Source organism: Oncorhynchus mykiss, chromosome 24 (assembly GCF_013265735.2).
Source record: "Oncorhynchus mykiss isolate Arlee chromosome 24, USDA_OmykA_1.1, whole genome shotgun sequence".
Taxonomy (NCBI): domain Eukaryota; kingdom Metazoa; phylum Chordata; class Actinopteri; order Salmoniformes; family Salmonidae; genus Oncorhynchus; species Oncorhynchus mykiss.
Window position 1 is genome coordinate 2,543,369 of NC_048588.1, and position 23,128 is coordinate 2,566,496.

A 23,128-nucleotide genomic window follows, 5' to 3' on the forward strand; every position below is an offset into this window, starting at 1 on the left:
TTGGAATCATTGTTCTTCATTTGTCAACCATGGTTACCTGCAAGGAAACATGTGCCGTCATCATTGTCATCAAATACCTGGGTGTCTGGTTAGACTGTAAACTCTCCTTCCAGACTCACATTAAGCATCTCCAATCCAAAATTAAATCTAGAATCGGCTTCCTATATCGCAACAAAGCATCCTTCACTCATGCTGCTAAACATACCCTCGTAAAACTGACCATCCTACCGATCCTCGACTTCGGTGATGTCATCTATAAAATAGCCCCCAACACTCTACTCAACAAACTGGATGCAGTCTATCACAGTGCCATCCGTTTTGTCACCAATGCCCCATACACTACCCACCATTGGCTGGCCCTCACTTCATACTCGTTGCCAAACCCACTGACTACAGGTTATCTACAAGTCTCTGCTAGGTAAAGTCCCCCCTTATCTCAGCTCACTGGTCACCATAGCAGCACCCACTCGTAGCACGCGCTCCAGCAGGTATATCTCACTGGTCACCCCCAAAGCCAATTCCTCCTTTGGTCGTCTTTCATTCCAGTTCTCTGCTGCCCATGACTGGAACGAATTGCAAAAATCTCTGAAGCTGGAGACTCACATCTCCCTCACTAGCTTTAAACACCAGCTGTCAGAGAAGTTTACAGATCACTGCACCTGTACTTAGCCTATCTGTAAACAGCCCATCTACAGTATCTACCTACCTCATTCCCATACTGGTATTTATTTATTTATTTTTGCTCCTTTGCACCCCAGTATCTCTACCTGCACATTCATCTTCTGCCGATCTACCATTCCAGTGTTTAATTGCTATATTGTAATTACTTCGCCACCATGGCCTATCTATTTCCTTAACTTACCTCATTTGCACTCACTGTATATAGACTTTTTGTTTTCTTTTGTTCTACTGTATTATTGACTGTATGTTTTGTTTATTCCATGTGTAACTCTGTGTTGTTGTATGTGTCGAATTGCTACGATTTATCTTGGCCAGGTCGCAGTTGCAAATGAGAACTTGTTCTCAACTAGCCTACCTGGTTAAAATAAAGGTGAAATAAAAAAAATTACAATTGTTTTGCACGTAAAGGGCTTCACAGGCAAGGATATTGCTGCCACCTAAATCAACCATTTATCGGATCATCAAGAACTTCAAGGAGAGCAGTTCAATTGTTGTGAAGAAGGCTTCAAGGCGCCCAAGAATGTCCAGCAAGCGCCAGGACCGTCTACTAAAGTTGATTCAGCTGCGGATCGGGGCACCACCAGTACAGAGCTTGCTCAGGAATGGCAGCAGGCAGGTGTGAGTGCATCTGCACGCACAGTGAGGCAAAGACTTTTGGAGGATGGCCTGGTGTCAAGAAGGGCAGCAATGAAGCCACTTCTCTCCCGGGAAACATCAGGGACAGACTGATATTCTGCAAAAGGTACAGGGATTGGACTGCTGAGGACAGGGGTAAAGTCATTTTCTCTGATGAATCCCCTTTCCGATTGTTTGGGGCATCTGGAAAAAAGCTTGTCCAGAGAAGACAAGGTGAGCGCTACCATCAGTCCTGTGTCATGCCAACAGTAAAGCATCCTGAGACCATTCATGTGTGGGGTTGCTTCTCAGCCAAGGGAGTGGGCTCTCTCACAATTTTGCCTAAGAACACAGCCATGAATAAAGAATGGTACCAACACATCCTCCGAGAGCAACTTCTCCCAACCATCCAGGAACAGTTTGGTGACGAACTATGCCTTTTCCAGCATGATGGAGCACCTTGCCATAAGGCCAACATGATAACTAAGTGGTCTGGGGGAACAAAACATCAATATTTTGGGTCCATGGCCAGGAAACTCCCCAGACCTTAATCCCATTGAGAATTTGTGGTCAATCCTTAAGAAGCGGGTGGACAAACAAAACCACACAAACTCTGACCAACTCCAAGCATTGATTATGCAAGAATGGGCTGCCATCAGTCAGGATGTGGCCCAGAAGTTAATTGACAGCATGCCATGGCGGATTGAAGAGGTCTTGAAAATGAAGGGTCAACACTGCAAATATTGACTCCTTGCATCAACTTCATGTAATTGTTAATAAAAGCCTTTGACACTTATGAAATGCTTGTAATTATACTTCAGTATTCCATAGTAACATCTGACAGAAATATCTAAAGACACTGAAGCAGCAAACGTTGTGGAAATTAATATTTGTGTCATTCTCAAAACTTTTGGCCACGACTGTAATGTCAATGTGGAATTATGTTGTTTTTTTTAAACATTTTTACAAATTAACAAAAGGTGAAAGTTGAAATGTCTTAAAGTCAATACGTATTCACCCCTTTGATATGGCTAACCTAAATAGGCTTAGGAGTGAATAGTTGCTTAACAAGTCAAATATGTTGCATGGACTCACTCTGGTTGCAATAATAGTGTTTAACATGATTTTTGAATGACTACCTCATCTCTGTACCTCACACATACAATTATTTGTAAGGTCAGAAAGTTTCAGATTTTTGCAATGTTCCGTAGATGGAAAAAAGCTATCCTTGAAATAGTCTTGATATGTTTGTCAAAAGAGATCACAGGGTCCAAAGTGATGCCGAGGTCCTTCAGTTTAATTTGTTATGACTGTACAACCATCAAGCAAAATCCTAGAGTAAAAGCTGATTAACTCAGCTGGGAGATGTATTCACCTTTCATCAGGACAATAACCTAAAACACAAGGCCAAATCTACACTGGAGTTGCTTACCAAGAAGTCGGTTAGTGGCCGAGTTAGGTTTTTGACTTAAATCTACTTGAAAATCTATGGCAAGACCTGAAAATGGTTGTCTAGCAATGATCAACAACCAATTTGACAGAGCTTGAAGAATTTTGAAAATAATCATGTGCATATGTTGCACAATCCAGGTGTGGAAAGCTCTTCTAGACTTACCCAGAAAGACTCACAGCTGTAATTACAAAGTATTGACTTAGGGGTGTAAATGAGATATTTCTCTATTTTATTTTCAAAAAATGTGAAAATAATTTAAAAAGCATGTTTTAACTCTGTCATTAGCAGGTATTGTGTGTAGATGGCTGAGATAAAAAATTTTTAAAAAAATCTATTATGAATTCAGGCTGTAACACAACAAAATGTGGAAAAAGTCACGGGGTATGAATGCTTTCTGAAGGCACTGTATTTTCCCCCGGTCCTGTCCGGATGCATGAGCATCAATGGGCACAGTCACAGGTGATCATTAGCTCAAAGATTTCATGTGAGGACCCGTGTCCCAATATAGCATTTGATAGGCACAGTCAATTCCATTCATTACTTATTAATGTAATGTTATTCTAAGGTTTGGCTCCATCTTTCACCATGAATATCCTAACCTGACTATTATTATGAGAAGGAGGATACTCACACACACACACCACAGCATGCCAGCCCTTATGAACATTTCTCATTTATATGCAGAATTCATCCCTTCCTGCTCGACTGTTGCACACACCATACACACACACACACTGACAACACATACCTACATTCAATCTCTTGGCAAGGAGAGGTCTGTGCAGTCTGTCAGGTTGTTAGTGGTGATATCTGCAGTGTCATGTTCCCAGCTATCTGCTGACTGTCATTATTCTAGCTGTGGATGGACCGGACAGCTTTTATCAGAGGGCCTTTTATTACAGGATTGCTGCCTTTTTTCATTCTCTATTTTCGGTAGACCTAGCAAGGACTGCCCATGTTGTATGTTGACTATCAACATGTTTATTTTGGATACAGCAGTCAATGTATGCTGATGGGGTAGCGGTTCAGAATTCATTATTCATCCCCCAAAAAACGCTCAAACGTATAATCCAGTCATTTTCATTTTAAAATCAAACTTGTTACTTTGTAAAAGGTAGAGACATTCATTTCCAGCACTGTCACATAACACAGAAGGCTACCTTTTAATCACCAATGATTAAACACACGTTAGAACACACTCACACTGACTCAAAGAGAGAATGCCTGTCAGAACATACCTATAGGCTATTGTAACGAAAAATGCTATTTGAATATACAAATCCCGTGTACTCATTCGAATTCTGAAGCAAGACCAGCCTACTGAAGCGGAGAAGCACGTCGGTGTCTTAACAATGGAGACTGGTCTTGAGAAAAGGCTTTGTGCCAAAACGTATACATTAAACATTATACTCTCTTGGACGTTAAGATTCCTCTGTTTTGTCAGCATTCGAGATGGTAACGCCTTCTTCCTCCACCATAACACTAGGCCTCCTAGGCTTAATGTTTAGCTAACCTGTGACCAGACCTGGTAACCCATCACAGAACTAAACACTCCCCAGGTTTCTTAGATAAGTGTTATCATACAATGGTTTGCGAGCTTGAACAACTCTTGAGTTGATACCAACAAGTTGAATGTATTGGCTATACTGTCAATGTAAGGCCATCGGGGTCATGAGTGCTACACTGCAGGTGAAATAATGGTTGATTATGGGCACAATGAGACTAAAACAGCAATGAGCCTATCTGGAAATACTATGAGGACCTAGGTTAGGGACATGGTTTAAATGTGTTGTTGTGGGGACCTCGAGTACATCATTGTCCATTCTAAACCTGATGTAATGAATTTCAAAATATACTTAACGTAATGACATTGATTTTGACTTTTTAATTGAAATGCGCACATACAACAGATTCACATTGCTCCTCTATCCTGTGCTAGAGCAAAACAGTCCAAGTCTATCATTTCCAATACAAGCACTGAATACCATATTCAGTTCTATCACACAAAATAGTATCCAGTACAAATGAATGAAGGACAAGCTTCAAGTACATCAATAGGTAAACTGCTATGAAAATATATATATTTTTTTTTGAGTAAGCAAATTGTTTGATGCAGCACAGCACACAGCCTGCTATTTAGAAAAAAATCGAATAATGTTTAAGTCCCATGAGGACATCGAAGCCATTGCTTGGAGCATTTCATCTAGTGAAGGTCATAGAAAAGTGTTGCAACCAATGGCTTTCGCAGTACATGCAACACTAGATGTATTTAAGTATCGATCCACGTTGACTTTATCAACTGTTTGTTCCTATTAAAACAGCAAAACACTTAATAATAAACACAAACGGAACACATTTCCTTTTAAACCTGCCTGAATATATTTATTAAACACATCCTCAAGCAAAAAACAAGGAGAAAATACAAGATACTACACATTTTGCACACAGGTACATAAGGAGGCCCAAAACAAATATGGCTATGTGCATAATTCTGCATAACTGATCATGCAACACATTCCTACGTAGTCTTGAAAAGGACACTTTCAGTTTCATACCATTTCATATATTTTATTCCGTTCATTTTGCATAGATTTGGCTGTCCCACATCTCACTTGCTACATTTCTTCAAGGCGATGGATACATGGGTTTATGCTCTGGTTGGAAGACTGGAACATACTCATGAATGGCTCATGATAAAAATAAAAAACGCAGACATGGCTTGAACATTACTTGGTACTCCCACCGGTCCTCGTCGGGATGTCCTTCTGAAGCATCTGCAGCGTCTGCCTGACGCCCTTCTCCACCCTGCGGAAGTGCATCTTTTTCCAGAAGCTTGGTGCCTGCTTCCTACCCCACTCCAGGTCTCGGAGGAAGATCTGCAGCTGTTCCCTGACGCGTTCGCGCTCCCAGGACGAGGCATTCTTACTGATGACGCTCAGAATGGGGTGCCAGTCCTCCGAGATGTTCGAGCCCTCGGTGACCGAGGCCAGCACCTTCACGCGCCGCCCCGTGCCGCCCTGATCCGGCGGGACTCCTCGCACGTACAAGGACTGCTTCCCCACATTGCTGAGAGGATTCAGGTACAAGCTGTGAAACACAATGGAATAGATTTATACACAACCTACATATAGACACATTCAAACGCCACTTCATACAAAGACAATGCATAATAAGTGCATGATGAAAAGAAAATAGCCTAAATAAAAGTATTAAAGAAACCATAGTGGTCGAGTCATGCAAGTTCATTTTTTGTTTGTATATAGGAGTCTGCAACTGTTGGCCCACGAGCTAAATCTGGCCCCCACAGAACAATTTATTGCCCCGCCTAACCCCATATACTGTAATTCCGGGACATGTGGGTACGGTGCTGCTTAGCTTACTGCACAGTGTGGATGCTGGGGTGCTCTCTGCAGGCGTCCACCAGGGTCAGAGCAGCGTTGTCCCCGATGTTGTTGTAGGCCACGTTGAGCTCCTGCAGGCCCGTGTGATGCTTGAGCCTCTCGGCCAGCTCGCAGGCCCCCTTGTCGCCCATGCCCGTGTGCATCAGGGACAGCTGTCTGAGAGACTGGTTCCCTAGCAGGGCGTCCAGCAGACAGCGAGCCCCGGACTCTAACAGCGGATTATCACACAGGCTACAGAGGGACAGTCACAGGGCACTGTATCAGCATTCAGACTGGACAAGTGAAGGCTGGTTGAAGCAGCATATCTGTTAGTTCGACATTAGACCAACCCTCATTTGGATCTCTTATTTGAAGTGTAAAGTGAGCCAATTCTCAAATGAGAGAAATTGTCCCTTTCTGACCAAAGCAAATAAATATGGCAATATTTACTGATAAAGTATTAGTTATCATACTTAAGGTAAGTGGTAAATTCCTTTGAGTTAAGTTTTATTATTACCAATACCTACCTTTTGAGCCATAGAAAAGGCAATAAGGTCATAAGCTTGGTAAAAGAGTCAGCGTCTTACTGTAGAGATCTAATAGTACTGTTGGGGTCAAGTAGTAGATCTCGCAGGAGAATGCAGGACTCAGGACCCAGGCTATTAAACTGGAGACTGAAGACAACGGAGAAAGAAAAAAAGCATACACAGCTATCACAAACACACGCCCACACACATGCGTTAGCCTGCAATCCACGAACCTCAGGTACTGTCAATAGAACGACTATTAAATACAAAGAAACAAACATTGAACACAGATTACACTCCTATAAAACTTGTGAACTCCAGATTAAAAAGACATTGAACACAGATTAAACTCCATGTTGCAGTTCTTAATGAAGTAACACCATGCTTTTTAATTTTTTTACAACCACAACCAAAAAGCCGGCAAGACTGAATAACCTGATAACACTAAAATAGATAAAGGATATATTATGGGTAATAAAGTCTCCCTTTACTACCAATGCGCCTTCCTTTAATAGCATGAGAATACCCTGTTCTCAATGCCCAATTCAAACAAGCAAGTCAAACATATTTAGGCTATAATGTCAAACCTACCATTAATAAACCCATGAATGTCACTGGATGGATCAAGTTAGGGACCTGATATGTCACTTGGCAGTTAATGATTTTAAGGCCTCCTTCGCAAACACTAACTAGCAATAAAAGCCAAAAAGGCTAATATTCCTGCATGTTTGGAAATCTCTCAGTAAATAGAGGAGTTAAGATTGTTGAGGTGATTGTTGAGGTATTAAGGCTTTGTGGTCCACTTAGATTTAGATTTACCACCTGTATTCTGAAAATGATAACAATTCAATGAGGTGAACAGAGGGTATATGTAACGTAATAGGTAAAAATACACTAGTGATATGACCTTTTTACTGTGGTAAGTAGTGACTCTTACCATGGAAAGATACAAGAGGTCAATCTTGTGAGTTGGTGAGAACTTTGAAAAAAAATTATAAATAAATCCTAACACAAAAAAGTTTACTTGACTAAAGGCCCAGAATTCAAACCTTCTCTCACTTGAGGTTGTGCGTGTGGCGGAAGGCGGGCCACAGCATGGTCAGCAGGTCATTGGTCAGGTGACAGGAAGAAAGGTCCAGCTCCTCCAGGTGGTACCTCGTGGGTGCACAGGCCAGCACAGAGCTCAGGACAAAGCATTTGAGGGGCGTCATACGCACGGTGGACAGCTTGATGCTGCGGATGGAGAGCAGGACCTCTGCCGTGAGCCGGGGATTCTGGAACTCGTAGAGGAGCACCAGCAGGTCCATGAGCTCCTCGGGGGGCTGCCACTTCACGATCTCCGCCGCCAAGTGCCTCTTGAGGGTCCGTGTGATCTGAGCCACCGTGGTGCTCTTGATGCTGCAGCCCAGCTGCTCCAGCAGAACCCGGTTCTCGTAGTGAAGCAGGCCGCCCATGAAGATGGGGTAGAGCTCGAAGGCCCGGCTGTCCAGGCGCTCCTGGGGCTGGGGGCCGTGAACTCCCAGCAGGCTCTGCTCCACTTGGTCCAGCACGTCCTCGTTGAAGCTGTCCTCGCTGCGGAACATCTCTGCCGCCATGGTGCGGGCGATGCGGCCCTTGCTGCGGCTGCTGATCTTTTCAAACAGGCTGGGAAAGAGCTTGAGCAGGTTGAAAACAGCAAAGACCCTGAGGGGGATGAACTTGGAGATGATGCTGATGAGCGTGTTGACATCTTCACCCACTTGACCGATGACCACGGTCACCTCTTTGCTCAGTTTCTCCAGAGCCGTCTTGTTCTCGCCGAGGACGACGTACAGGGCAGCCAGGTACTCTTGCATGGCGGGAATGGCAAACACGTAGCGCTTCTCCTTTTCATCAAGCTCTGACCTTTTGGTCTCGACGCAGGGCACCAGGAAGAAGTCGAGGACGTCAGTGCGGAACACGGCCAGCTGACGCAGTTCCTCATCTGTTTTGGTCTTACCCCCCACAAACTGTTCCAGTTCCTCCTCGGAGAAGGAAGTGCGCTTTTTGGAGACTCCGTCAAAGGCCAGTTTGCCCACAGTGCGGACTACATAGAGCATCAATGAGTTCTGGCCATCTGGAGAAGATACAGCCCCACCCATGTCCAGCACCTCCCCTCCAAAGTTGAGTCTCAGAAAGCTGGTATAGATACCAGTTAGCGTACGTATGGGTGCCTGGGCATCGGTGAAATGTAAAAAGTGGAGTATGGCACAAGTCAGCCAGCAATAGGAAGGTAAAAAGCAGGCGGCCGCCAACTGGCTCTCCCTCTGTAGGTTGAGGTAAAGCAGCTCGATGAGGGACTGGGCCTCCTGGTTTCTCGGCTTCTCTCCAATCTGTTGCAGCAGTCGGCTTGTGAAGTATGCTCGCTGGCGATCTGGGTCATTAAAGCCATATATCTGTGCGTAGCGTTTCACATACTTTGTAGGGATGTGGTCAAGGGCAGACAACCTTGTGGTGACCAAAATACTGGCCTAAAAAAAAATGGTGTTAAATTATCAATACATGTACATTACTAAAAATGTTTCATCACAACTTGCTGGGGTTGGAAATAGACATACTGAACCTGATTGAAGTTGATAACCTTGAATGGTAACATACTGTATTTTTCTGTTTGATTTTATGGCAGCATCTGCATTGCTTAAACAGCACTTTCCTTAGCACACAGTACATTTTACTGTATGCAACTGACTAAATGTAGGTTGTGGGCCAATACCTCAGGCAGCAGGTACTTCCTGAGCAGGTTCACCACCACTGCCCCAGAGGGGAGGGCCTCGTCTGGGTTGCTGCACAGCTCTGTGGAGCTAATGCGGAAGTCCAGTTTCATCTTCTCCATGCCGTTAAACAGAAACAGCACATCCTTGGCCTGGTCGTTCTCTCCACTCAGCATGGGGATCTTTTTCAGGTGCAGGTATTTCCTGCTGACGAGGTCTCTCAGAGATGTGGACTTGGATAACTGGGAGAGGTCCTCACAGGAGAAGGGCACCAGTAGTTTGAACTGGGTCAAAGTGAGCCCGGCACACCAGTCTAGAACCAGCTTCCGCACCACTGTGCTCTTCCCTGTCCCGACCGCCCCGTACAGCAGCACGTTAAGGCCCTGCTCCCTGCCTCCTTGCTGAGTGGGCTCAAAGAGCTGCTCCATGGTGACCGAGGCACTCTGGGGGGCCTGGGATGGCTTGAGGAGAGGGGTGATTAAGGGCCCTTTCCTATCTTCTGGCTTCCTCTCCAGGATGAGCGGCTCCACGTGCATGGTCTCGGGGGTGAAGTAGCCCCCGAACTGCTTCTCTTCCTGAGGTAGGTGGTTGAACCATAAGGTCAACTTCTTCTTGTGGATCTCAATGGGATCTGTGAAGGAAAGGACCAGTATTTAAACACAGCAATGAACGAACACATTCTCTTGAATTATCAAGAGCATCAAGATTGCTGAAATACCTATGGCAAAACCTCTCGTTGAAGGATTAGTATGGCCACACATTACCTACAGTAGGATTAACTATCTTCTTATAATCTACGTAAACACCCTATAACAGACCAGTAAGTACAGAACAGTAAGGAACATGCAGTTATGGAACACCTTGCTTTTTGTTGCTTTTTAATAATTGTCTGTTTATTGCATACTTATTTTCCTTATAGTTCGTAATACATAGCGGGGACCTACACAACAGATGGTGTGAATTACGAGGACCAGGCTTCAACCTTACGTGATGGGACATATGTACAAACTCGGTTTACCTGTTTGATTATGGACTAGACTGGAGCAAATAAATCTTGAATGAAATCCACTGGCTGAATAGGAGGAGGATTTCAACCTCCTCCATAGTTCTCCTGGAAGCCTCAGCTGTCTGTGGGGGTGGACACAGAGAGGCTCACTCAACAACACTGACTATTTCTCTACTTACGGGTCACAACAGGTAGCAAGTCTCCAGGACACACACACACACACAATACTGATCGAGCACTAAGACTAGCACTTTTTAGTCCAGTATTAGGCTTAATCTGTGTCTGGGAAACTGCCCCTGTGTTGTCTGTCTACACTGTATGTAGGGGTGGAACTGTAAAATGTCAATGTCTGGGTAATGAGCAGTTGGTTTGGTGTTTCTGTCAAATGTGCACGTCTGTGGAAGAGAATGTTGACTCACCTGTGACATGAGCTCATCTTCCTATAAGTGAGGACTCTGCTTGCGAGTCTGCTGAGATTCACATCTAAAGACAAACACAGTCACTACGCCATTTAATTCTCAGTGGTTATAAGGAATACATAATACATACAGTATGCTGTAAATATTCCCTCCCTCAATTTATTACAATTGTTATACAGAGATAACAATACTGTTATGCTACACAGACAGTTTTTCTTACCTCTTTGTAAAATAGAGATGTTAGATTTGGAGAGGACATCATTGAGAGTGCCTCGGCATCTCCTCCTGAGGACCCCTGAGCCGATCCAACACTGCCACATCCTCCTAGTAGGCTTTCAACACTGTCAAAGGAAAGAAATCAGTAAATGAGCCAATAACTGTCTCTAATTTCATTGATTAATTTGGTTGTGCATACAAGGAAACAAAGTAATTTATTCAGAAGAAAGCTTGAATGCATGACTCACTTGTTCCAACTAGTTTACATCTTGAGGAAACTTAAACAGTGCTTCCACTTCCTGATCCTAAGTCTTTGTTTCCCGTGGGTCTTGGTTTACTGTAGTTTAACGTGAACCTGCAATGCAACATGACACTCAACTTAGTGCAGTATATCATATCAATGACCTCAAAAGCACAAAGTCACCTAGTAAGTCAATTACACAGTAAGTGTTTTTGACATTGTCAACACTGTCTTAGTTACATCGAAGCTAAGTAAGTGTTAGTTCCCACTGGACACAGACGTCAATTCAACGTTCCATGTTGGTTCAACGTAATTTCATCGAAATTATGTGGAAACTGTTGATTCAACCAATGTGTGCCCAGTAGGTTATCACTCGGATATTAGCATATTCACACAAATCTAATTTCACTAAAAAGCATTCATACACACATGAAGGAAAGGAAACACTATACCCATCCAAACCTATGAAAAGTTTGTCCCAGTCCCAATGCGTTTCCTCTGTGTTCTCTCAGGATCAGACATGTAGTTAATAGGCTAGACTGTGCTGCTCCACTTTCCAGCTGCTTGCTCTTGACTGGCCAAACAAGCTGAGTCATGACAGAAATAAGAGATATGCACTCCTAGAGGCAATGTGAGAGAGAGGCCCGGAACATAGTCTTCTCCCAAACCACCACACCATTACCCCTGTCCAATCCCTACTCAGCACAGCTAATTTACACTGTGTAAGGCCCTCCCCCTTTTCATTTATCCACCTATCACTCTCCCACTCTCTTTGGTCCTCCCTCAATATATGGAATCTCAGCCACTCCTAAGGAAGGTCAACAATTTTGGAACAATTTTGGAACATATGGGCAGTCTATCAAAGGAGGCTTGTGGGAGGAGCTATAGAAGGATGGCTCATTGTAATGGCTGGAATGGAATTAATGGAACGGAATCAAACAAATGGAAACCACATGTTTGACTCGGTTCCATTTATTCATTTCCAGCCATTACAATGAGCCCGTCTTCTTATAGCTCCTACCACCAGCCTCTTCTGCAGTCTGAGTCTATTAATGCACTGGTGTGCCCCATAAGACGTTTACATTATCTGTGTTAAAGGACAAGGTCACAGGGTTGTCATTTCAGCTAAAGCTAGGGTATGGAAAAGTGTCAAGTCAAGTCAAACAGCAGTGACCTAGCCAAAGCCATCTACTACAGCCATCTTTATCTCTGCAATGTGCAGTGGCGTGTATTCATGGATGCAAGTGTCAAGGGGAGCCCGTTTGGATTTGGCTTCACACCAATCACATCAGAAGCCAAACGTCAATGCATCTCGTTGTGTTGTTGCGATCCGGTGGGTGGCTAGCTAAAATTGGCCCATTCCTAAATTAGCCATGGATGGAGAAAGGGATTTGGACTTAATTCTCCGCACTGGCTAATGATTATAATGTCGATTGTGATCCAACCACAAACGTATACATTGTGCCCCTGGCCTGCGATGATGGAAGTTCAACATGGAGCTAAATGTAATAGGCCTAGCACATTGTTGCCCATGAGAGGAAGTTAGGCTAGCGAGCAAGCATTTTAGCCAGGTAGCCTAGAACAGAAACTAAAAGCATGTACTGTATGACAGAGTCATTGACCATTTAAGCAACATGAAAAGAGGAGGATGGCATTGCTGATTTATCTCAACAAGTGGGGTGAATCAAGATGGTTTTTTCTACTTGCAAACACACACACACACAGAAATCAGTACAATGGACAGCCACATCATATTTAGTTTACGTTGATTGGACTAAATTGTTTTTGGTATCTTTTAGCTGTCACTGTATTAATCGAATCACCTATGCTTAGTCTGTTAAAGTTGAAATGGTGCTGGATTAATGGAGGCTGCGCCTGGTTTCTTTGCGACAACTCTCCATGGTTAGTAGTCTGAAAATAACAGGAAAATGTACTTGCTTGATTATGCTGTAACTGTTTGTTACATGCAATATGTTTTGTGGACTTAACCAGACAGATGTTTCTCTACGGTTTTTGCGATGAAACAAAAGATATGGTTGAATTTATTCTGCCACTGTCTTCTTATTGTCTCAGCCTTAGGGCTATATGAACTAACAAGTTATAGAGCAAACATCGCAATTATCACAACACATAGGTTGCCATAATTATGGCTTTTTTCCCCCTGGCTTGCCTACTTTGGTCTTGGCACCTGCGCTCTAGCCAACAGCTCGCAGATACAGCACGGTTAGGCTGTGCGGGTATAGTCTGAGATTATTATGGAGAAGGGTAAGAATATTTGTATTTGTCAAACGGATGTCAAGCATCGATAATCATGTCACCAGAATAAGACCCTCGATATTTATTGGAAAGGAGCATCAAGATCACAGTGCACTTTCACCACCCTGTGATGTTCCTTAGGGATGCACGATATATCGGTAGCTAAAAATGCCAACATCGGCCTGATGTCTAGTTTAACGCCGATGTGCAAAACCAATGTCAAAGCTGACGTGAATACCTATTTAACGTGAGTAGATGACGTAATGATGCCACGAAAAATAAGGTGCTACACAGAACAAAAGCAGAAAAATACTAAGCGCGCACTTCCAACTACTAAACAAGTTCAAGTCGAGCAGTCATTTGAAAGAGTAATAACATTTCAGCGAGACAACTCAAAGGCGAAATCCATTAACGCCAAGACAATGGAATTCATTGCCCTTGACAATCAACAGTCTTCTGTCGTGGATGATGTCGACTTTCGTCAGCTGGTCGAGCCCTGGTACACACTATTTTTCAGATGTTGCCCTACCGGAGTTACACAGTACTGTTGAAACGTACATCCATGAGCTATTTGCTATGGGCGTCAATGCTATTATCTTCACGACTGACATTTGGACCAGCGATGTCAGACCCATGAGCATGCTGACTCTGACAGCACAGTGGGTCGACGAGGATTTCGTACTGAGGAAAGCCATATTGCATGCTCAAAAATGTGCTGGTTCTCAAACAACTGCTGCGATTTCAATGACATTTGAGAACATGTTTGAAACATGAACACACTCCTAGTGCCATTCGAACAACTGACTTAAAAAAAAGCTCATCAGCCTAGTGGATAAAGCGTTGGACTAGTAACCGAAAGGTTGCAAGTTCAAATCCCCGAGACAACAAGGTACAAATCTGTCGTTCTGCCCCTGAACAAGGCAGTTAACCCACTGTTCCTAGGCCGTCATTGAAACTAAGAATTTGTTCTTAACTGACTTGCCTAGTTAAATAAAGGTAAAATACATTTTTAAAAATAAACTGTGCCTGCAGCAGACATGACACCCTCTGTTATGGCATTGAAATGCCTGCTCAACGTTAAACCTTACAAAAGCTCTTGAGGCTGTGAACAAGCGATTCGGTGGCATTCTCTCTGAGCCTCTTTACTGTGTCGCCACCATGCTCGATGCTAGGTACAAGGACCGCTACTTCGATGTAGACAAGAAACAGGGTTTACGTGAAATGTTACATACACAGCTGGACAAGATGGAAAAGGACACAGTGACAGTGTGCACCGAGGAAGAGTGTCCATGGACAGACATAGCTGAAACTTCACAGCTTGACATGTATGATGAAATCCTGGTTGAGAATGAAACGACTGAACAAATGAACAACGAAACAGCTCAGCAAATAAGTGAAAGAAATTGTTTTTTATTGTGTTTTCTGGTAATGGGGACATACGTAAAATGAATCTCTCCGGCGCCGACAGAGATGGCCGCCTCGCTTCGCGTTCCTGTTCCCAAGAAAGCTATGGTAACTGAGCTAAACGACTACCGCCCCGTAGCACTCACTTCCGTCATCATGAAGTGCTTTGAGAGACTAGTCAAGGACCATATCACCTCCACCCTACCTGACACCCTAGACCCACTCCAATATGCTTACCACCCAAATAGGTCCACAGACGATGCAATCTCAACTACACTGCACACTGCCCTAACCCATCTGGACAAGAGGAATACCTATGTGAGAATGCTGTTCATCGACTACAGCTCGGCATTTAACACCATAGTGCCCTCCAAGCTCGTCATCAAGCTCGAGACCCTGGGTCTCGACCCCGCCCTGTGCAACTGGGTACTGGACTTCCTGACGGGCCGCCCCCAGGTGGTGAGGGTAGGCAACAACATCTCCACCCCGCTGATCCTCAACACTGGAGCCCCACAAGGGTGCGTTCTGAGTCCTCTCCTGTACTCCCTGTTCACCCACGACTGCGTGGCCACGCACGCCTCCAACTCAATCATCAAGTTTGCGGACGACACAACAGTGGTAGGCTTGATTACCAACAACGACGAGACGGCCTACAGGGAGGAGGTGAGGGCCCTCGGAGCGTGGTGTCAGGAAAATAACCTCACACTCAACGTCAACAAAACTAAGGAGATGATTGTGGACTTCAGGAAACAGCAGAGGGAACACCCCCCTATCCACATCGATGGAACAGTAGTGGAGAGGGTAGTAAGTTTTAAGTTCCTCGGCGTACACATCACAGACAAACTGAATTGGTCCACCCACACAGACAGCATCGTGAAGAAGGCGCAGCAGCGCCTCTTCAACCTCAGGAGGCTGAAGAAATGTGGCTTATCACCAAAAGCACTCACAAACTTCTACAGATGCACAATCGAGAGCATCCTGTCGGGTTGTATCACCGCCTGGTACGGCAACTGCTCCGCCCACAACCGTAAGGCTCTCCAGAGGGTAGTGAGGTCTGCACAACGCATCACCGGGGGCAAACTACCTGCCCTCCAGGACACCTACACCACCCGATGTCACAGGAAGGCCATAAAGATCATCAAGGACATCAACCACCCGAGCCACTGCCTGTTCACCCCGCTATCATCCAGAAGGCGAGGTCAGTACAGGTGCATCAAAGCTGGGACCGAGAGACTGAAAAACAGCTTCTATCTCAAGGCCATCAGACTGTTAAACAGCCACCACTAACATTGAGTGGCTGCTGCCAACACACTGACTCAATTCCAGCCACTTTAATAATGGGAATTGATGTAAAATATATCACTAGCCACTTTAAACAATGCTACCTAATATAATGTTCCCTACATTACTCATCTCATATGTGTATGTATATACTGTACTCTATATCATCTACTGCATCCTTATGTAATACATGTATCACTAGCCACTTTAACTATGCCACTTTGTTTACATACTCATCTCATATGTATATACTGCACTCAATACCATCTACTGTATCTTGCCTATGCCGCTCTGTACCATCACTCATTCATATATCTTTATGTACATATTCTTTATCCCCTTACACTTGTGTCTATAAGGTAGTAGTTTCGGAATTGTTAGCTAGATTACTTGTTGGTTATTACTGCATTGTCGGAACTAGAAGCACAAGCATTTCGCTACACTCGCATTAACATCTGCTAACCATGTGTATGTGACAAATAAAATTTGATTTGATTTAATTTGATTTGACAAACAAAATAACTTTTGGTGTGGTGTGTGTAACCTTTATTTAACTAGGCAAGTCAGTTAAGAACAAATTCTTATTTACAATGACGGCCTACCCCGGCCAAACCAGAACCATGCTGGGCCAATTGTGCACCACCCTATGAGACTCCCAATCACGGCCGGATGTGATACAGCCTGGATTCAAACCAGGGACTGTAGTGACGCCTCTGAACGGAGATTCAGTGACATAGACCGCTGCGTCCATGTGTGTGTTAACTATTGAACTGTACTAGAATGCTTAAAAGGACGCAAACATTTTAAATATCGGTACTGTTTTATTGCAAGGAAAATATTGAATATCTGCCAAAAATGTCATATCAGTGCATCCCTAATGTTCATCATAAGTTATGTCATCTGTAGCCTAATAAACTGCATGGTTTTCAGAGTCATAGTGAGAGGAGGACCACACACCATATCAACACATTACTCCAAGTGAACTTTGATATGATGGTTATTATATCAATATTTGCACATAAAGGCGTTTCCACTTGCATAATTAATTTTACAGACAAAAAATGATCCCACCAAGCTGAAAGAACAAATTCTGTAGTATCGAAACTAACTGTTTCCATCACAACTGCCATGTTTTTTAAAATCCTGTATGATTTACTAGCATAAAAACTGTGGATGGAAACGTGGTTACGGTTTCTTCTTGTCTCGCACTTAGGCTTATGTAACACGGTGGCAAGGCATATGAACTAACAGGTTATAGTGGAAACAACACAATTATCACAACACATCGGTTGTAATATGGATTATTTTTATGGTTTGGCTTCTGTATTTGCCTTTGGAATCGGGATTGGAATGGTGTGGCCATACCCAATTCGCCCACGACTGGCTCCTGTGAACTACAATTTCGACGCTGCGTTTGAACGTTTAAAAACGTAAATAATCATGCTTGCAATACCACTTTCGACACATAATGGTCTGTATCTTTCATCAGCGAGAAAGAATCCTTTATATAAAAAAGAAACTGCTACAGTACGTGTTGCACAGATCCATACATGGGTGCCTCCATCCAACTACACTTCGGCACAGTGTTGTTAGATTCTCCTAACACCGAGATATCCTGCAATAATTGGGTGTTCTATACTTTTTTTTTTATTCACTAGTGAGCTGTATTCTAGCTCAGGTGGTCGCCTCCATCTTCAATCTGTTGTCTGTAAACAAGCGCTGTAACATGGACGGCCATGTGGGAACCCTAATCATGAACAAGGGCATAATATTTTTCTGGACACACACCTAATTTGATTGGCATAGTTCAATTCCCTTTGCATAGTCATTAAAATGTAAACTGGGTGATTCCTCATTTCTTTACAGGAACTATTGGAGAGACACTAAGTACAGTAGATAGAACTGCTTCAACGAGCAAAAACGTTAGGCTAAAATTCTGAATCGTAGGCTACTCCTCAGTTACGCAACAAAACTGTGCCATGCGCACTCCCAGCAATTCTGATTTGATACATTGTAGCAATGTGGGCAAGCGAAACAGGCTACGTTGTTGCTCAATGAAAGATATGTGCAATGGCGAAATACACATATTCCGTTGCATAAAAAGAGCTCAGTCGACTGGTGACAGTGACAGACAGCCCCAAAAACAAACAAAAAAAAATCAAAAAATAATAAAAGACAGTGACAGACAGCCCTGACGACGGTGTCCTTGGAGAGAAAATGTTCCTAGTTAACATTCATGCGTACAAAATTAAGTCACGAATTGAAGCGTAGCCATAGCCAAGTTTGGGGCATATAATGTTATTTAAAACTGTTACCAAAACTTTCATGACTGAGTCGACGACGTTTAATATTTGATTTATTTTAGCCATTAGATAGCCTAACGTACTCAGAGTTGCTAATGCTATCGCTTACCTCTCTTTTCAGAAGAAGTCAGTCATCATAACATACAATAGATATTTTGTTGACTCGGTCTAGTATCCGGAATGATTTGCGCGTTCTAAAATGCTCGTGCAGAAGAAGAAAATATGACCGCAATCATTTTCATGTGGCGCAAAGTAGACTAGACCGCTTCCTCAACTGAGCTGACTGTGTACAAATGGTGCTGTCAGTATGTAGCGCCTGATGCCCATTACCCTTGTGCGAGAGAGCATGGTGAAGCCTACTTTGGGTGACTGGCAGTTCTTTAACCCGAGGCTATAGTCAAGTCAAGGGTATTGCATCTAGGGGTGAAAAATGTATTCTACTATAAATCTCATTTCAAATTTATAATTAAACATAATACGTTTCATCTTTCTTATTAAAACTGTGAGTCTTGTAAACGAGTTAATGCCAACAAATCCAATAGGCCTACATGCAGTGGCGATTTTACTATGTAAATCAAACCAAATGTTTTTTAGAAGCATGGCAGCAAAGCCACAACACTAAACAATACATTAATTGCACTATAACGGTAACAAACGGTGCAAACAAACTGTTAGGGCCTACATAAAGCTGTCCCAACACCTTACCACTGCTGCACCTGGCTATCAGCAGAGCCTTGCCTGGCAGTGAAACAATTAATTCAGTCTCATATCTCTGCCTTTGAAAAAAACATAGCTAATATGGCTGACTTGCTTAAACAAATGTGGTTTCTACTGACAATTGAGGTTAACACACTATGGCATAAGGGTCGACAAGTGGATTCGAGGCAATCCGTAATTTTGATTAAGACAGTAATGAGCGAGCTAGGACGGACGCAGCCAATATACAGTTGAAGTCGGAAGTTTACATACACCTTAGCCAAATACATTTAAACTCATTTTTTTCACAATTCCTGACATTTAATCCTAGTAAAGATTCCCTGTCTTAGGTCACTTCATTTTAAGAATGTGAAATGTCAGAATAATAGTAGAGAGAATGATTTATTTCAGCTTTTATTTCTTTCATCACATTCCCAGTGGGTCAGAAGTTTACATACACTCAATTAGTATTTGGAATCCTTGCCTTGAAATTGTTTAACTTGGGTCAAAAGTTTCAGGTAGCCTTCCACAAGCTTCCCACAATAAGTTGCGTAAATTTTGGCCCATTCCTCCAGACAGAGCTGGTGTAACTGAGTCAGGTTTGTAGGCCTCCTTGCTCACACACGCTTTTTCAGTTCTGCCCACAAATGTTCTATAGGCTTGAGGTCAGGGCTTTGTGATGGCCACTCCAATACCTTGACTTTGTTGTCCTTAAGCCATTTTGCCACAACTTTGGAAGTATGCTTGGGGTCATTGTCCATTTGGAAGACCCATTTGCGACCAAGCTTTAACTTCCTGACTGATGTCTTGAGATGTTGCTTCAATATATCCACATCATTTGACTCCCTCATGATTCCATCTATTTTGTGAAGTGCACCAGTCTCTCCTGCAGCAAAGCACCCCCACAACATGATGCTGCCACCCCCGTGCTTCACGGTTGGGATGGTGTTCTTTGGCTTGCAAGCCTCCCCCTTTTTCCTCCAAACATAACGATGGTCATTATGGCCAAACAGTTCAATTTTTGTTTCATCAGACCAGAGGACATTTCTCCAAAAAGTACGATCTTTGTCCCCATGTGCAGTTGCACACCGTAGACTGGCTTTTTTATGGCGGTATTGGAGCAGTGGCTTCTTCCTTGTTGAGCGGCCTTTCAGGTTATGTCGATACAGGACCCGTTTTACTGTGGATATACAGTGGGGCAAAAAAATATTTTGTCAGCCACCAATTGTGCAAGTTCTGAAGCCATGGCATCATTTTCTGGAATTTTCCAAGCTGTTTAAAGGCACAGTCACCTTAGTGTAAACCTCTGACCCACTGGAATTGTGATACAGTGAATTAAGTGAACAATTGTAAACAATAGTTGGAAAAATTACTTGTGTCATGCACAAAGTAAATGTCCTAACCGACTTGCCAAAACTATAGTTTGTTAACAAGAAATTTGGGAATGGTTGAAAAACGTGATTTAATGACTCCAACCTAAGTGTATGTAAACTTCCGACTTCAACTGTACCTACTTGTTCAGCACTATTGAAATGTACAGCGACAGAATTCAGAACATGGGCTATTCTTACAGTATTCTCCCTATACACCAAGTCAGAACCGTGGGATAAATAAAGGGGGCATATAAGCAGACAATAAAAACTCTTACAATATTTGATGATTACATTTCTCTAAAACAGGCTATAGGCTACATGTGCACCACCAAGCCAGAACATTATTACGGTGAGGCACATGGGCTGCTAACAGCTTACTACACAACATACACTTAGTATTACTTTCTTAGCTACTGTACACTTTTCTCCCTGGCATATGGCATAATTTATGCAGCAGCATACAATAAATGTTTTGACTCCGCTTGTTGTGCTGTGCTCACTTGAACAGGAAGGTAGCGCAGTGTTCCTTCGTGGGCAAACTGTCATCAAAATTTGTCATCAAAGTCTGTCATTCTCTGGGTGTATGGTACTTTCAAGACAACTGGGAACTCGTAAAAAACAAGGTTGAATCATGATGATGTCAGTGATCTTCAAGTTTGGGGTCTAGGCTGTATTTCAAACACAGAAAATACACACCCTCCTCCACTTACCCTCGCCTTATGCCCTTGGGGGAATCCCTGCGGCAATCTTTGTCATTGTTCCAAATGATTAGCAAAGCATGGGAAGTTGGCATCGTAAGTGCCTCAGCCCTCTTTTTTGATTGTGTTTGCGAGTGTACAATTATGTTCAATCGGGGGCCTGAAACACCCATAATTCAATTTGCGATGATTAATGAGAATATGAGAATATTAATATGGAGAAGTCAACATACAAGTGTAAGTAAAAACAATTGTAAATACGTTATACATTGTGTTACTAATGCACATGAAGGCTCAAACAAAGTATCATAAAAGTAATTATGTTTTTGTTTGGTTAGCTTTTGGAAACATTAGCTTGCGCAAACAACTTTCCCTGACATAACATTTATACATTGTAATTTTCAATGTTCCTGATATAGTCGGATGGCTAACATTCAATGTCTGCGGATGCATTCATTGTCTTCTAGCCAAGATATGAAATGCAATCATAATTGACTGTAGCTCATATAATGCACACGCAACAGCTACCAGTGGTTCCATGATGACTGAAAACACAACCATGGGGCAAGACCGGTTCATTTAAATTGAATTCTTTCTTCCCTCGCCCTGCAAGTGTCAACTCGTCAGCCGTCATGATACATCATCAGAAGTGTCCACTTAATTTGAGGGCTGAGGGGAGAGTGTCCACTTAATTTGAGGGCTGAGGGGAGAGGGTGCGTCTTTTAAGTGTTTGGAATGCAGCCCTAGAAAGAGGCCTGAGTTCCCAACTTGCAATTCCGAGTTGGATGACCATTCAAAACGTGTTTTTTAGCCCGGCAGAAGTCATGCTGGATTGACAGCATGGCCAATGTTGAATGTTTATCCTTTTAAACTTGTAAAAGAGACCATTAAACCAAGACTTGAACCACACATCCACTCCACTGAATAGCGTGCTAGTGATTACTTTGCAATGCTTGCAGTTAGCCACTTATTCCGTCCAATTCACTTATTGTTGAATTTGCGATTTCCAACTTGTTGGGTAATGTTTATGGCCGATGAGCACCGATACATTTTAATCTATAATTTCTCTTAATTATTTACCTTCATATGACAAGGATTGAAAAGGATTTGCCAGTAGATTGTCGACTTGATTCATGATGATGACTGCTAGCTAAGATTTTTAGTCCAATCAGTCCAATCAAAGCTACTGTAGATATAACGTGATTTGATGTCATTTTATCTGTGGCCAATGACCTTGAGCCTTCTTGGATGGGCACTTCTAATGTAACTCTATGGCAGCACTCAAGGGGCTTGAATTTTCGAGCTCTACCCATGGAGTTTGCGGTGACGTAGTGTCCCCATGAGTGACAGAACACTGAGCCAATCACGGCGCAACTAGAGAACATTACCAACGCCTACGCTCATACCTAGTCAGTTGTACAACTGAAATGTGTCTTCTGCATTTAACCCAACACTGAATCAGAGAGTTGCAGGGGACTGCCTTAATCAACATCCACGTCTTCAGCGCCCGAGAACAGTGGGTTAACTGCCTTGCTCAAGGGCAGAACGACAGAGTTTTACCTTGTCAGTTTGGGGATTTGATCCAGCAACCTTTCCGTTCTAACCATTAGGGTTCCTGCCGCACATGCTCAGTCCGCAATCAAATGACAGCTCCACCAGCTGATCCTCTTCATTGCTTGGTAATGTGACGCTTCCCATCTTCATTCGAAAGGTTGTGTGAATCTGGGCCCAGGTACATATCCATTGTGTTAAAGACAGCCTCTGCAGTGGTGGTGGGAAAATAAGCACTACAAAAGGAACTGGGCCCAGATTCACCTTCTTAAGAAGAAATGTCTTAACTGCCATTTTTC

The 23,128-nt window shown here is 43.2% G+C and overlaps 1 protein-coding gene across 5 annotated transcripts; it reads right to left on the minus strand.

The window, feature by feature from the left end:
* Nucleotides 1–4,614: 4,614 nt before the first annotated feature.
* Nucleotides 4,615–21,489, minus strand: LOC110503546 (NLR family member X1). Of its 5 annotated transcripts, none has more exons than XM_021581925.2 (11): nt 18,621–18,857; nt 11,730–11,854; nt 11,275–11,381; nt 11,031–11,151; nt 10,811–10,874; nt 10,404–10,513; nt 9,388–10,016; nt 7,716–9,145; nt 6,717–6,803; nt 6,130–6,381; nt 4,615–5,836 (listed from the first exon to the last, which is right to left on the minus strand). In XM_021581925.2, exons 4-11 carry the CDS (start codon nt 11,128–11,130, stop codon nt 5,476–5,478), a joined length of 3,033 nt encoding a protein of 1,010 aa, XP_021437600.2. In that variant the 5' UTR covers nt 11,131–11,151; nt 11,275–11,381; nt 11,730–11,854; nt 18,621–18,857; the 3' UTR covers nt 4,615–5,475. The 5 variants fall into 5 exon arrangements, with proteins under 5 accessions (XP_021437600.2, XP_021437601.2, XP_021437602.2 ...); XM_021581926.2 differs by having other exon boundaries at nt 11,720–11,854; XM_021581927.2 differs by lacking the exons at nt 11,730–11,854; nt 18,621–18,857 and adding an exon at nt 21,291–21,489.
* Between the last annotated feature and the right edge of the window lie 1,639 nt (nt 21,490–23,128).